The sequence below is a fragment of the Poecilia latipinna genome, unplaced genomic scaffold (assembly GCF_001443285.1).
Source record: "Poecilia latipinna isolate Pla-1442-1.1 unplaced genomic scaffold, P_latipinna-1.0 Scaffold1912, whole genome shotgun sequence".
In the NCBI taxonomy this organism is placed as follows: domain Eukaryota; kingdom Metazoa; phylum Chordata; class Actinopteri; order Cyprinodontiformes; family Poeciliidae; genus Poecilia; species Poecilia latipinna.
Window position 1 is genome coordinate 54,627 of NW_015114528.1, and position 15,837 is coordinate 70,463.

The 15,837-nt window shown below is 35.4% G+C and overlaps 1 protein-coding gene and 1 long non-coding RNA gene across 3 annotated transcripts in view; one reads left to right on the forward strand and one right to left on the reverse strand.

The window, feature by feature from the left end:
* Nucleotides 1–15,837, forward strand: part of slc13a2 (solute carrier family 13 member 2) — a 22,080-nt gene extending 6,243 nt beyond the window's left edge. The window contains exons 1-12 of one of the 2 annotated variants that reach the window (XM_015015446.1): nucleotides 2,927–3,302; nucleotides 6,988–7,125; nucleotides 8,329–8,465; nucleotides 9,395–9,651; nucleotides 9,733–9,910; nucleotides 9,999–10,121; nucleotides 11,129–11,338; nucleotides 13,021–13,121; nucleotides 13,204–13,319; nucleotides 14,243–14,404; nucleotides 14,485–14,622; nucleotides 14,736–15,837. In XM_015015446.1, the coding sequence (XP_014870932.1) occupies nucleotides 3,192–3,302; nucleotides 6,988–7,125; nucleotides 8,329–8,465; nucleotides 9,395–9,651; nucleotides 9,733–9,910; nucleotides 9,999–10,121; nucleotides 11,129–11,338; nucleotides 13,021–13,121; nucleotides 13,204–13,319; nucleotides 14,243–14,404; nucleotides 14,485–14,622; nucleotides 14,736–14,867 (1,803 nt within the window). In that variant the 5' untranslated portion in view covers nucleotides 2,927–3,191 and the 3' untranslated portion in view covers nucleotides 14,868–15,837. Of the gene's footprint in view, nucleotides 1–2,926; nucleotides 3,303–6,987; nucleotides 7,126–8,328; nucleotides 8,466–9,394; nucleotides 9,652–9,732; nucleotides 9,911–9,998; nucleotides 10,122–11,128; nucleotides 11,339–13,020; nucleotides 13,122–13,203; nucleotides 13,320–14,242; nucleotides 14,405–14,484; nucleotides 14,623–14,735 lie in introns of those variants that run through there. The other variant, XM_015015447.1, reaches the window with a different exon arrangement.
* Nucleotides 8,263–9,481, reverse strand: LOC106935132 (uncharacterized). The gene is made up of 2 exons (XR_001421840.1): nucleotides 9,393–9,481; nucleotides 8,263–8,480 (listed from the first exon to the last, which is right to left on the reverse strand). It is a non-coding gene; the product is annotated as an uncharacterized LOC106935132 (long non-coding RNA).

The following is a 15,837-nucleotide window of genomic DNA, read 5'->3' on the forward strand; positions in this document are numbered from 1 at the left end:
CGTCTTTGTTTTATTTTCTGTTATTTATTACTGAAGTCAGTTTATTTCAGCTGTGGTTGGTGTTAAAGCACTTTATGAATTAAACTTATGTTGATTAAATAAAATTAATGTGTCAGGATCTTTATTCCCCTAAGATGACTAAAAAAGAAAGAAAAACAACTTTTTTCAGATTTATACATTTAAAGTTTTAGAAAAGAGAGTAATAATTATTGAGTTATGTTGTGTACATATTATTTTTCTATACACTTTCTATAAGCAAACTTTATTCACTACAGTATTCTCAACATGTTTATATTTTTGCTTAACTGTTAGGTTCATTATTAAATCTGTTTTTATTACTTCCTGATGTAACATACAGAAAAACATGCCTGTAATATACTCTGTTATTTTATAGTAACAATTTTAAAGGACAGATAAAACAATACTTTAGGAAACTACTAACAATGTAAGTTTCATGTGAACTGAATATGACACCAGGGTTAATTCAAATTACATGCTTTCTGTCATTTCTTTTGTTTGTTTTAATCTAATTTGTAAAAATGTTTTGTTGTTGTGAATAATGTAATGTTTGGGCTGTAAAAATAGCAGCTATTGCTGCAACTAAATGTGGATCCAAAATAAACCAACTTCAGTTGTTTATTTTATTTGTTATTTAATCAGTATGTATTTAATAAAAAAATAAGAACATTGCAAAGAGTTTCACAAATAAATGTGAAAAATTATTTTGTTACAAAGGAGAAAAGTTTTGTTTATTGTTGGAAGCGACCCCTGCTGGTCATTGGAGGAACTGTAAAATAGTATTTCACGTAAAATCACAAACTTAAATATTTATATATTGGGATTTCATGTTTTTATATTTCATGGGATATCATAGACAAACACAAAACAAATTTTGTTGATGAACAAAATGTTTTAAAAATTGTGATCAATCCTTTAATGGATTAATCCAACCATTTATTGTTATGGTTCAGGATAAGTTAGTGTCTTGTGGATCCAAACAAAATCCCAGATTTCTCTTTTTTTGCTAAGATATAAAGAATTTGTTGAAAATGTTTTGTGTCGAATTTTAAACCAAAAAAATAAATACAGGCTATACCACAAATTTTACATCTTTGTCTTTTTATTTTTCCCCATTTATTGTTTTTATTAGGTTAATTGAATGTTTTCTTCTGTAAACAAACATCTTACAGTGCATTTGTAGTTTGAAAAAATTGCCTTTTTCTCTTACACATTGTGTAACTGCATCAGACTTTCCATTTTATTGATCTCTGGGGTAGATAAACAACCAAAAGCAATAACACAGAGGTTTCTTCTGCCAGATTTAGTCGCTCTATCACTGATCTAGACTTTTAATCTATATATAGAATTAGCTGTAAATATTTCCAGATGCATTTTTCTTAAAATGTTAAATTTTAAAGCTATGGCACCATGGAAAGATGCAGAAAGTGTCGACAGAAAGATGACGCCAGGCGTTCACTGACAGAGGTTTGTTTCTCCCGTTTACCAGCACTAAAACTTTACAGTCACAGTGAGTTTACAGTTATATTATGTATTTGCAGATATTCTGACCCAGAATACCATCCTCCCTGCCCATTAAAAAACCAAAATCATAATGATTTAATGCTCTTAAATGGCGTACAGCAATTAAATTAGGATTGCATGTGGACTTTGGTTGTCAGTAAAATCTGTCATTAAGTGATAGTTGGACTGCTGCCATTTCTCCAATATCTCAAAGGAACGAAGCTGAGAAAATACAGAACTACTGAATCTCACAAAAACATTTCCACTCTGTCAGAACTGCTGTTGCTCCAACTAACACACCAAATGGCAATCTAATTATCAATTTGTTTATAAATATTCCTGTTTTTATGATAGATATTAATCAGTAAGCAAGTCAGCTGCCTGACTGTCGATGAAAAAGGAGCTGGCTTTAGTCAATGATCAAACCAGTTTTCATTGTACGCGGTATCCTGTAGAATATTCACTCATATAAAAAACCTATTTGGTTTTTTAAATGAACGTATTATAGTGATGGTGTCATAATAAAACCATATTCTTTCCATTTGATTACTGTTTTATTTTACTATACTACTACTTCTAGTAAGAATGCAAAATAACTGCATGTTGATAACCAAAAACAAGGTTTGTTTTTATTCCAAGATGGCAAGTCTGACAAATGTTTATATATATATATATATATATGTATATATATATATATATATATATGTAGCAAAACATAAAACTAAACCTGAATCTTTCAGCTGCTGAAATCTGTTTTGGTTTATAGTTGTGGATTGTACAATCTCTTATCTCACTTATAAAGTGCAGGAATAAGTAATTTATAAAACACACAAAATCTTAGGAGGGAAATCTCTTTTTTTATTATTTCACGTGTTAAATTTTGCATTCATATTCAGAATTGACTGTTTCTTTACTGCTTTACTGATAAGAACTTATTTTATTGATAAAAACATTTAACTACAGAGCTGATATGAAACAAGAGCTTTGGTGTGAAAACTAAAAGCAAGGCAAAAAGAAACTTTAAAACAACACAACAAAAGTAATGAAGACAATTCATATGATCAATAAATTATAGGAATTGAAACTATTGATTAGGATTTAATTTGCTTTTCCCAGTTGAAACATCTTGGATAACACATTCAGAAGTAAAACTTGGCCTGTTTTTTCACCTCAGTTTGTGAAACCCGAACTCTAGCAGATCTTGTATTTCAGACTGTCAGTGGGCTCCATCTAAACTGTATGCACGCCCTCTGACCTTTGGTTACACATGATGGAGCTGGACTCTTTCACCTGATAAACCTGACCATTGTTTGTCTATCATTGACTCCATCTGTCCGCTCCGCCCCCTTCTTGCACAGCTGCCTCCCTCTTTACCAGCGGCTTTATTTCCCTCCCTGTCCAGGATTGTGGACAATTTTTTGTTGAGTTAATGTTTGATGTACTAACTTAGACATAGAGAGTAACTTGCATTTGCTTTTGCTTTTTTTAACCAAAGCAGATTCCTCCACATCTCCACTGTTGGATCTTTGCTGAAGTTTTCCCACCTGTCCGGCTTCTTCTTCCTCCTCCTCCTCTTCCTCACACAACACCAGTGTCTGGATCAGCTTCGCACCTACCTGGCTTTAGCAGAGTTTTCTAACACTGTGTTTTTTGTTAGTTTTAAAATCATCATGGATTGGGTGTCGGATGTGTTAAAGTGGTTGTGGTACCACAGAAACTACATCATCATCGTCGTCACGCCTCTCGCCTTTCTTCCTCTGCCTCTGACCGTTCACCCAGAAGTGAGTAAGAATGAGCTTCACTGTTGAAATCAGAGTAATTTTTGTTTTATCTCACCGTTTTACCATTTATCTGACTGTGTTCTTACTCAAAGCGTTGATGTCAGATGTCCAGGTGATGACAACATGTCTAAACTGAGAGAAGAACAAATAGTGGTCAGCTGAAAATTAGTCATGTTTGGTCAATCTGTGAACTTGTCATCCAATCTGATGTTTGTATTCCTCCAAAAATCACACCAAATGGCAGAAAATGTTAAAAGAAGTCAAAGCTAAAGCTGTCTGGTACCAACTTTACATACTGAGATTGATTTTTCATGAAATTTCTTGGTAAAACTTTTGCAAATGAATTACAGAGATTATAGGAGAAATATAGGAAGAAAATTTTACATGTTCAACAACAAAACATCTCCAGACAATCTGTAAAGTTACTTAATTATCTCAAATAACTGCATTAGGAAACATGATGTTTTCTTCTGCAATCACTTGCTCGATTGATACAAATGAAAAGAAGACCAAAAAAGTATAATTACATTAGATAAATGTAAACCAGCATGATAGTTTGAAATTCTTCAGAAGTAAAAAATGTCTGTAATGGTTAACAGTTACATCAATGCAATCCTGGCTGTTTAGGTTTTACAACCCAAAACTTTCTTTTCATTTGATCAGTTTATGGAAGGACTAAGAAAGGAAAACAAAGTTAATTAGTTTCAGAAAATGTTAAATATTTTAGTTTTTATAATTTATTATTGGAGGCCATTTTCATCAACAGTCAACATTACTGAAATCACATTAATGTGGATTGAGCCTATTCTACACATCTGATGCTGCTGTTTGTTCGGATGAGTTTGATTTTTATGTTTTTGTAAAAAATCCTTTACAGCCATTTTTGAAAAGTAAATGACAAGGTTTTTATCCATGACCAGATTTCTTATAAAATCCAAAACCTGGTCGACTCTAATGTCTTGTTGTCAAAGCTTCCTTGTCAAAGTTTTTTAATGTTCTTTCTTTTTTGTTTTTGAACTAATAAAGCTTAAAAGTTACAAAATGTTATGAAAAACTGACCAACAAAAGGCTCAAATGGTTCATAAGACTGAGACACTCAAATAGACTCACTACTGTTTATCAAAATAAATAATGAAGGCAGATGTTGCATTACCTTCTAATATGAAATTTACAATTAATACCCACCGTTCAATATTTTTGGTGTGAATAAATATTTGGAACCTGCATAAAGGATTTTGTCAGTGGAAACCTTTGTGTTAAACGGTGTTTTATAGTTTTACTGAGGAACTATAAATACTGTCTTATGAGATAAGAGCACAACAGTTTGTTTTAGGATCAAGGGTTGCTATTATCTGCTTAATTATCTGCTTGTCTAAAGTCTTATTACCTTTTAAAGAGATGCAGAGATAAGACAAAGAACATGAATGCTGTATAACTTTACAGTAACTCAGCGTCTGCCTTTGCTTCTGTGTGCCTTTGCTTGAGTAAAATGTGATAAAATGAGCATCAGTTTTTAATATACAGTCAAACGTTTTGTCCCTTCCACACGGATATTGATCTATAGTTTTCTTATTGGTGTATGTAGCTGATCACAGTTTGTTCAGATCTTTTACCCAATATGCTTTCCGAGAAATTACTGCAGATGAGATTAACATCAATGCCATGGTCCTTGAGCCACTTTATTACTTTGCACTGTGACACAGTGCTTCATTATGGTGGGAACAGAAAGGATCAATGGCATACTAAACCTGGATTATTCTTCTTGGTAGATCATTTGATCCTGTGTTCTCAGACACCAAATCTACTGCATGCTTTACTGTCTACATCTGGGGTGTCCAAAGTGTGGCCCAAGTTCAAGAAAGTTACAAATTTGGGCTTCCAGTAGAAGTATTTGATATAGATCAGCGTCACTTTTTCAGGCCGTTGACCACTTACCCCTTTTATCAACACTCAAAGACAATCTAATCCGAAATTGCCCCCACAATAACCCATTTTATTGAAATATTAGTCTCTTAACTCATTGTCTGTTACTCTGAATGTGAAGGGTGGCGCTATTCACATTAAAAACAGGAACACGTCACCTGGGGGCTTTTTGAGTTATTTACAGATTTTGAAAGTATGGATTTTAAACTTTCCAATAATGTTTTAGGGCTATTTGTAATTTAGAAGCATAATAAAATAAATATCGACTTGCGTTGGCAAAAACAAACATTTTCTTTCAGCCGGTAGATAGTCCAACGTAAATAATTTTATTTTAGGTGTTAAGATGCTCACCGCCATATTGCATTCAGCACAGCCGCAGACCGAGATCTGTATCCCTGGGGCATGCTATGGTAACGTTCAAAAATAAAAGTTCTGCAACTCACCCTAAGAAACTTTTCACTGGTATCTTCTGCCTTTCTTTTTAGTGACCCGATCTTAAGCCATTCATCCATTATTATTTATAAACACAATAAGCTAACTGTAGCGTCGCGCCTAGGGCTAACGTAACGGAAAATAAACGCATGCAGTACCTCGCGGACCATTAGAGGGCGCCCACGGACCACAGTTTCAGAAAGGCTGATATAGACGGATACTTTTACTTCAAACAGAAAAAAAGTAAAAACAAACATGTAATTAAAGATTTTCTGTCTTTAATTAGGACAAAATGATCACAAACAAGTAAAAGATTGGCTGCAACACAAAGAATTCGCTTTTTGCCTTCTCTTCAAGAAGTGATTTTTACTCAAAAGCAAACTTTGCTTCACCCAAATATGCTTTTAATTAATTTAATAAGCTTGGCTAAATACAGCAAGCATTTTGAAAGAAAGAGTGACTTAAATTCTGATTTTATTCATCAGGATTTATTAAACCGTGCTCTATTTTTATAGGAAAAGTATTTTTAATAAGGCAAATCTGCAGACCACTTTTTAAGTTTTGGATCTAGACTCTAGAATAATTTACACACAATTTTCCAGCAACAAATCTGACTGCTTTATTTGTTTAAGTATTGAATGTTTAGTCTATTGTTGAGTGAGTAAAAATCAATTTTTTTTTGGCCTTGAGTCATTTTAATTCAATGATTTTGGTCCATGTCACAAAACATTTGAACAAGCATGCATGGTCTACATGCAATAACAAACATGATGTCTCTCCTTTCCCTTCATTTACAAATGGGTTTAAAGATTTCCATCCCTACAACAGGTATCTACTGTTCATCCTTCAACTTCCTGCAGAATTTAATCCAGTCCTTAAAGCAGAATAGGCTCTTTGTGAGTCTTAGTTTTGCAAATTTGTTCTCCAGAGGTCTTTCATCTCTTGAGGCCAAAATTCAGGACTAGTGCAAAGACAACTCTGCAGTCTAATCCTCAGCTGAAAATGGTTTGGAGGATTTCTAGTAAATTTCACTGACTACTTCAGTTTGAATGTTCTTGATTATTGACTGATGACCAAGACGGGAGGGAAAAATGTGCTTCATCCTAATATAAAGATGACTTCAGACCTCTATTTTAAATTTGTGTGAACGTAAACACAACATTTCTGTGCATAAGCAAAATTTCTTCATAAGCATCAGTTTAATCCTGGAGCTAAAATATAATAACTTAATCTCCACCAGCTTTCTTTAGTGTATGGAAATGAATAATATTTGGTTGCTATGTAAGCATATTTGTGACTAACCTGTGTTTATATTTGTTTGTGTGTGCAGTATTCACAGGAAGCAAAATGTGGCTATGTGATCATCCTGATGGCTTTGTATTGGTGCACGGAGTGCATGCCTCTGGCTGTGACTGCTCTTCTCCCCATCGTCCTGTTCCCAATGATGGGCATCATGAAGGCTGGAGATGTAAAGTTCCTATTTATACTTTTATACTTCATTATGTAACATTCTAACCATCAAAAATAATACTTTGGTTTTTTTTTAAAGTAGGTATGTTTCTTGATCCGTTTGTAGAAATATACTTGTACCTGCAGGACAGTTAATTGAGATTGGGCTCCAAAGGGAATTTCTGCCATCTTTAAAAGGCCATTTTCAATAATTTCATAACTTTGCATTGAGGTTTGTTTTATTAACATTTATAACACATAAAGGCTATTCACTTCATTTTGATGCAAGTTTCGTTTCATGGATGGGTAGACTGAGGTTTCTGGGGTTGCTGGCGTTTCCTGCTCCATTCCATTGGGGTGGGTATGTCGGAGGTTGTAGCTTGTACTTTGGAGGGGGGTTTGCACTTTTTTGGGTGTGGGGTCGCTGATATTTTAGCTGGTCAGGAAGTGACCTTGGGGCTAGGCTTAGTGTTGGTTATCCCTGGGCTGAAGCTGCAGTGATGATGACGCTTGTTTGTAAGGTTGCAGGGTGAATTGATTGTGATCTGGTGTTAGGTTCTCAGCCTGCTGTGGTTGCATGGCTTCTACTCAGATCTATTTTTGGTCTAGTGTGGCGTCATGAAGGTTCATTGTGGGATGCTGTGTGGTGGAGCGGTGAGGAGGATATAGCGTATGTGAGGGTGATAGGTGTTGTATGAAGTGGTAACACCAAGAAGGTTTTGCTTTCTTGGTGATCTCAAGATCTCGAGTTGCACCCGTCTATAATTTGGAGGACCATCCAAAGTATGAAAAATAGTGACTTATAGTCTGGAAAATATGATATTTCAAGTGAAGGATCATAGTGAAAGTTGTAATTCTCCATTAGACAACAATTCTAAGTGCCACATTAAAGAAAAAAACAAAGAAAGTGTGAAACAACAAAGAATGTCTCCGCTAGCTTAAGATAAGATATATCAGTTTTAAACCTGCTTCAACGAGGGGTTGTTCTGTCTCCTGTTTAGTGCATTTGAGATATGGACTCACATTAAAGCAGTAAAGATAAAAGCTCAATCTGAATTGGCACTTCGGTAACTTTAATATGTTTGGCCCCAAAGATAAGGAGACTGGTAACAAAGGAACTGAGCAAATGTGTAAAAATTACACAAGAAGCTTTGGATGACTGTGCTCAGATTAACTGTAATTTCTTTTAGACATGAATTAATATTCTTGTTTTTTTTTTCAGGTCAGTATTGAGTATTTGAAAGACTCCAACATGCTGTTTATAGGCGGTCTCTTGGTGGCCATTGCAGTGGAGCACTGGAACCTTCATAAACGCATCGCTCTCCGTGTTCTTCTCCTGGTTGGTGTTCGTCCAGCCCTGTAAGAGCTTAAAGCCTGTGAAGCCACAGATACAATCAGCAGCTGAATCTTGATAAAACAAATCATCATCCAAATGTTTCAGTAATTAAATGCCCAAAGAGTCCTATACCAACAAGAGTTCATTTCTTTAATTTGGTGATTATGATTTAAAGCTAATGAAAACCCGAAATTGCAACTGGAATCAGTCCTTTGAGACCCACAACCTTGCAAGAAGCATCTTATCTGGTCTAAAGACAAAAAAGACTGGACTACTGGTCAGAGGGTCCAAGGTATTGTCTTTGGACAAAAGCACATTTTACATGTCAATGTAGAAGAGTGGAAAGAGACACAATCCAAGTTGCTGAGGTCCAGAGGAAATTTTCCAGTCAGTGATAATTTGGGGTGTTATGTCATTGCCTAGGTCTGGTCCACTGTGTTTTATCAAGTCCAAAGTCAGAACATTCATCTACCATGACGTTGTTTTAGAGCACTTCATTCTTCCCTCAAATGACAAGCTTTATGGAGATGCTGATTTCAATTCCAGCAGGATTTGGCACCTATCCACTGCCAAACATGCACCGTTTATTGACCGTGACAAAAGTTGCCCAGGCTAAGTATTCACAAAAGATACTGTGGAATACACTTTTAATCGGGCCAACATTTCTGCTCTAAAATTCCCCTTAACTTTGGGTTTTAGCCAATGAGCAAAAATTGTCAAAACTGAGAAATCAAATGCATTTAGTATGCCACTCATTGTGTTCAAAACTTTTAGTTGAATTATCTGCACAAGTTAAAGTCCAAATAATATTTACCTGAACTATACATACTCCTTATCAACTGTTTTTCAATATTTTAATTAAATTGAATATAAATAAACAAATATTCATCTCAAAGTGGGTCATGTTATGCAGCTCATGTCAATCATAATCGTCTTTCCTGCACTCTCACAGGCTGATGATGGGATTCATGATTGTGTCGGCCTTCCTGTCCATGTGGATCAGCAACACGGCCACCACAGCCATGATGCTGCCGATCTCTCAGGCTGTGCTGCAGCAGCTGCAGGAGACGGAGACACGGGCAGAAGAACGAGACCTCCAGAACACAGCAGAAGATAACCCCGGGTTTGAGATGGAGAGCAGAAAAATCCAGGAGGGAATCCCAGATGAGAAGAATACAGACACAAAGCTGCAGCAGGAAAATGGAATAGGTGAGTAAATCTCAGTAGTTTGGAAGGACATGTTATAGAAAATAATTATTTAAATAGCCTTTTCACTTTGTGGAAATATAGTTTTGCCTCAAGTGATTCCAGAGTACATAAGGGAGAACAGCAGGAAAATTACAGAGGAAAAGTACAGCCTCCTGACTAAAGGGATGACCCTGAGTGTGTGCTATTCTGCGAGCATCGGTGGCACTGCTACCCTGACAGGCACCACTCCCAACCTCATCCTCCAGGGTCAAATAGAAAAGTGAGACATCAGCTCAGTCATATGAGTTCAGAGGGTTTAAATTATTGTCCTGCTTCTGCTCTTCTAATCACCATTTTCTCTTCCAAAGGCTCTTTCCTGAAAATGGGGGTGTGATCAACTTTGCCAGCTGGTTTGGCTTTGCTTTTCCCAACATGGTGCTCATGCTGGCAATCTCCTGGCTCTGGCTTCAGTTCATGTTTCTTGGCTTCAAGTAAGACAACCAGAGATATGAAATATATTGAAGCAGTTTCAAGTATTTTGGTTGTACCTAAATTGTTATTGATGAAACAAAAGCTGAACTCAAGAAAAACCCAAAAGTAATATCAGATACTAAACACTCTGGGACAAGATCGGTGGGAAGAACAGTCAACAAGACCAAGACTAAACAAATAACAGGAAACAGAACAAAAGAAAAGTTAATTGTGCTGATCTATGAACACAGAAACACAACATTCTTAACATTATGACTGTGATTAGGATGTCCTAATGAGGACTGGACCATACTGACTTAACTCCAGAAAAGTAAACAGAGAGCTTATTCAAGCCATCTCAGAAACTTTGATCAATCGCAAAATAATTTTAAAAAAGCAGGTACCAAAAACCAACTCTACAGATAATTAATTACCAAACCAGCAGCTTGGGTCACAATGGTTAAAATGTCGATCTATCAAATCATATTTTTCCATGAAAACTGCTTATTTAGTCAATTTAGGTTCAAATTACACATGGCACAGTCACCTGTATACTTTGACAGCTTACCAGTCATCTGCTACAGTTACTTTTTACTAAAACTTAACTAACCCCAAGATAATGATGCACTTAACAGAAGAGAAATATAACAGCAGCCAAATTACTCAGTTTAATGACAGATACGACGAAATATCATCTGGTACGAAATAAATACACAGTTAACTTTACAGACAACATGAATCTTCAATACACCTTCCTCCCAGAGGTAATGTTTCCACTCGTAACAAAGTGCTAAGCTAGCATTAGTGTGGTAAGCTAACATTAGCACGTCTGCGTTTTGTTTTGATTTGATGTGCTGATATTGAACATTTTTTACTGCTGTTCTAGTTTATCCTGTGTTGAGAACTGTTATGGAAAATGACCACTTTGAACATCTTAAAATCTAATGGCTTGTTTTTAAAATAAAAAAATGCTATAAAAATGCTATCTGTGTAGCTCTGATCTTTCTGCTTGTTTTTATTCACCCAGCCTGAAGAAGTCTTTTGGTTGTGGCGTGAAAAATGACAGAGATAAAGAGGCGTACGCAGTGATGAGAGAGGAGTACAAGAAGCTGGGCGGCATGAAGTTTGCTGAAGGAGCAGTACTCACCATCTTCATTTTGCTTGTGCTCCTGTGGTTCACCAGAGAGCCAGGCTTCATAACTGGCTGGGCCGATGTTCTCTTCAACAAGAAGGATTCGTGAGTCCCTTATTTTATGTTACTTTAGGTTAATATTCCGTACTTTTTTTCTTTCTTAACAGAGTATCAGTTCAGATTGTTGTTTATGTTGGTTCAATCTCTAAACCGTGTGTTAGGTTAAATTTAGTTCAAATCGATTAACTAAAGACGTCCGCTACAGCCTTTCTTTTAGTGACATAGTTTGGCCGCCATCCAGCAGGGGGCGCCCGGTGGTCGTCCATAAGCTGAGCTATTGATAAAAAGTTAAAGATTGAGACAGATCAAAATGGAGTCATGTGTGGAATAGAAGCTACACTTTATGCGGTTCTGTTTTGAAATATCGACAAACTCATTAATTTTCACCTTATTAGCGCTCATTCAGTCGAGCTGCATGACGGAGTAGCACCAATTTATAAAAAATACTGAAGGCTAAGCGAGGATGGTATGACGGAGAAAAATGGTAACATAATGAAAAAAAACATTGTGTCAATAAGCAAACTTGAGGGCTGTGTAATGAATTTACTTAACTTCGTTTTAATGTTCCTTAAAGAGCAACCGCTTAAGTATGAATATCTACATTATATATATTCTATAAATATGTCTTAGTTTATGCATGTGCGAAATCCACAATTTTCTATTTATTCAGTGAGTATTTAAATTCAGTCTTCTTGATGCATGAGAAAACTAAATATTTTTAAGAAAATAGCTGCTTATAAATCAATTTTAGATTAACTTTAATCCATACACATGCTCTGATGTTGCTGCACATTTAATCTTGACTGTTGTTACGTCCACCAAGGGCACAACATATTTGAGGACACGAGACAAAAAAATGAGGGTTCAACAAAATATTTTATTCATAAATTCTCTTCACTTTGATTTTCTTAGTTCAGCTTCTTCTGATTTTCTGTGAAGAAAATAAGAGTTCAGGCCCTCAGATCCCGTGTCCCAAAAAAAAAATAAAGAAAAACAAAACCTCAAAAGTATTAACAGAAAGTTGGACCTGGTGAGCCGATCAAACATAACAAAACGGTACAGCAGGGGGCCAACCCTGTACAGGGCCGTCGAAGCCCCTACTAGTACCAGACTAAAGCAGAAAGAACCTAATGGAAAAGAAAGATCGAAAACAGGACAACCGGTCCCACCAGGGCAAAAGCACAACGAAAAAACAAACAAACAAAGGCTAACAGAAATACCACATGGCAGGCTGGAAACCTCAGCTGCGGCCCACAGCGGCTGGACTAGCGCACACCGCGCCTGGTGGTGGTGGAGCGAGCGGAAGCGAGTGGAAAGGCGGAGCCCAGGCGGGAATGGGGGAGCGTCCTCAACATGTCGAAAGCCAGCCTATTTATAGGCGGACCAACAGCACCACAAATTAACGTAATTAAATGACCAAAAAGAAATTATCCAAACTCCAAAATATATTAACAAAAGGTCATTCAATTAAAGTCTATAAGAAAACAAAGAAAATAAATGGACAAAAAGTCATAATGTGCCTGAAGCCCATAACAACTGTAAATACCGTTTTCTGAACAGGTGTTATTGTACATAATGAAAAATATGTTACAAATAAATTACAAAAATATTTTTATATAGCAAAAATTAGAGTCTTGATGTAGAGATTTTATTAAAATCTTTATTTCATGTTATAGTTCAAACGTTTTTATTGAGACCTTTTTAAGTAACTTGCGTTGTTTCCTTAGGTTTGTGTCAGATGGAACAGTGGCCATCTTTATGTCAATGCTCTTCTTCGTCATCCCATCTCGGCTGCCCTCATGTGGCAGCTATGGTTTCACCGAGGCAGGTGAGATTTTACCCTGACCTTCATATTTCTTGTCATCCAAATTACTTAAGTGTATATATTAAAATGTTTCTTCATGTTACAGGTAAGAGGATTAAGGCACCTGAAACTCTGCTGACCTGGCAGGTGGTCCATGAGAGGATGCCCTGGAACATCATCCTGCTGCTGGGAGGAGGATTCGCTCTGGCTGCTGGCAGTGAGGTGAATAACCAGAAACATCACATTTTAAAATTCACAACTTCGCTGGTAGTAGTAATCTGTAAGCTGCCACAACTACCATAAATTATTTCATTCTCCTAAACTTTATTTATCTGCTCATTTATATAGCTATTTCATTTCTTATATGCTTTAAATTTAGTCTGTAGGTTATGTATTAATATTTAAACTACTTTTATTTATTTTACATATTTTTTATATTCACAATTCTAAAATATTTTCTGAATTCTTTCATTTTCTACTTATTGCTTATTTTGTTACTTTTCTAAAGTATTTTTATTTACAATGTAATTAACATATACCGGTGTAATATTTATGCACTGTAATTTATTAATGTTATTATTTTATAATTAGAATTTTTAAAATTATTTTTATTGAAAGTTTTTATTTCTTCTTATAAATTTTTTTGCTCATCAATTTTATGCTAAATCACAGAATCCAGATTAGTTTTATTTTTGGTAATTTGTATAAACAAAACAAGTAGTTTTACAATACCAGATTCATCTTGGATTATTATTATGATACATCTTAAATTAAATTATGATTAATAATGTAATCAAATAACTTGGGGCATACATTTATGTTTTTGGAAATATAGATAATGTGTGATAATGTCATTAGCAGAGTTTGACTGGTACTGGAACCAAATGTGCTTCAGTTTTACCAAGTTATTAGTGAAATATGTAATGATGGTGTCCACTATTTCTTTGTTTTGTTATAATTGTCATCTCTCAAACTGATATAAATGTACTTTTGCTAAAGAACGTGTGATTTAGGTCAGATAATCTTAGGGTAAATGTTCATGTTATCTTCCCATATGGATATTTACAACTAATTCTTTCATAATCTGTGCAGATATTTAACATTTCCTTCACCTTTTATGTTTCGCTTTACGTTTATCTTTGCAGGTTTCAGGTTTGTCTAAATGGCTTGGAGATAGTCTGTCTCCCCTGCAACAAATCCCTCCATTTGCCATCTCCATTCTGCTCAGTCTGCTGGTGGCGACATTCACCGAATGCTCCAGCAACACAGCAACCACCACCCTGTTCCTGCCCATTCTTGCTTCAATGGTGAACTGAGGGGAACATACTGTTCGTTGTCACATATGCTTGTTATTTATTGGTGTTTACATTTGTTTTGTTTCTCTTAGTCCACAGCAATCCAGGTACACCCGCTTTACGTGATGCTGCCTTGCACCATCGCTGCCTCTCTTGCTTTCATGCTGCCTGTTGCCACGCCACCAAACGCCATCGCCTTCTCTTTTGGAAACCTCAAGGTTATTGACATGGTGAGACTAATTTAAAAATCTAGTTATTACTCACAACCATATGGTTAATTTAAAAAGAAAATGGTGAACCAAGAGTGATAGATTCACTAGAATGTGGTTCTTTGCTTCTTCAGGTGAGAGCTGGATTCATGCTGAACATCATTGGGATCCTCTGCATAAATTTGGGCGTCAACACCTGGGGATACGTCATGTTTGACATGGGCACGTTTCCTCAGTGGGCCAATAACACCCACAGTAAACCCTGAGTGGAAGCACTGCCCGTAATGCCTTTTAAAGAATTTCTATATCTGTTAGCACAACATCATGAGGTGGGATCTAATCAGAGCTGAGTATCATAAATTTGATAACTTATTTTCTGTATAAGTTTTGATGCATAAGAGACATTATTCAGGATTTTCCTGAGTCCCATCCACTGACCAGTAAGAAAAGCTTTTAAAAAGATACAACTGTCTTGCAAAATTAAAAAAGTCAGTTTGTCCAAATTTGTAAAACTTAAAGGTTTCTATTCCACCAAAGATGACAAAAAATAGACTTTATTTAAATTAATACATATCATAGATGAACAAAGCAGACTATTGTATGATTATTTAATTATGATATTGTGTAGATATGTTTATTCAGCAGCTTGATGAAGTATAAAGAAAAAACTTTAATCAGTGCAATTTTTATCTTTAAATCCTCTTAACCTTGTTTAACTGATAGGTACATTGTTAAACCTGTTTATTACTTCCTGATGTCAAACTCAGAGCAGAAGAAAAACATTGGAGGCTTTTTTCCATGTACACATTTTCCGGAAAGTGTCTTCACCTCATTATTAATCTCATTTACAAATGTTGTACATATCTTTCAGTGATTTTTTAAATCCTGTTACTCTAACAAACATAGTCTTACATAGAAAGTTTAAATAAATGTAAATTAACTTTATGTGTTAATTTATTGCTGAAAGTTTAATTACAATAAGTTGTAACTTTGGTTGCATTTTTGGTTGTGTTGTGTTTTTTGTTGTACTGTTTTCATCACAAGCACGTTTCCTAACTTGTAAATATCACAGAATATGACTTTTTGATTGTTTACATACTGTACTGTTTTTTAAATAAAATTTTTTGAAAGATGCACCATTTAGCTACTGAGCAAGTGAAAAAACACAGGCTTGTTCATTTAAACTCAAATTGTCAGGATGAAGTGATTTTGTCCTAATAAAATGATGTTAAAATA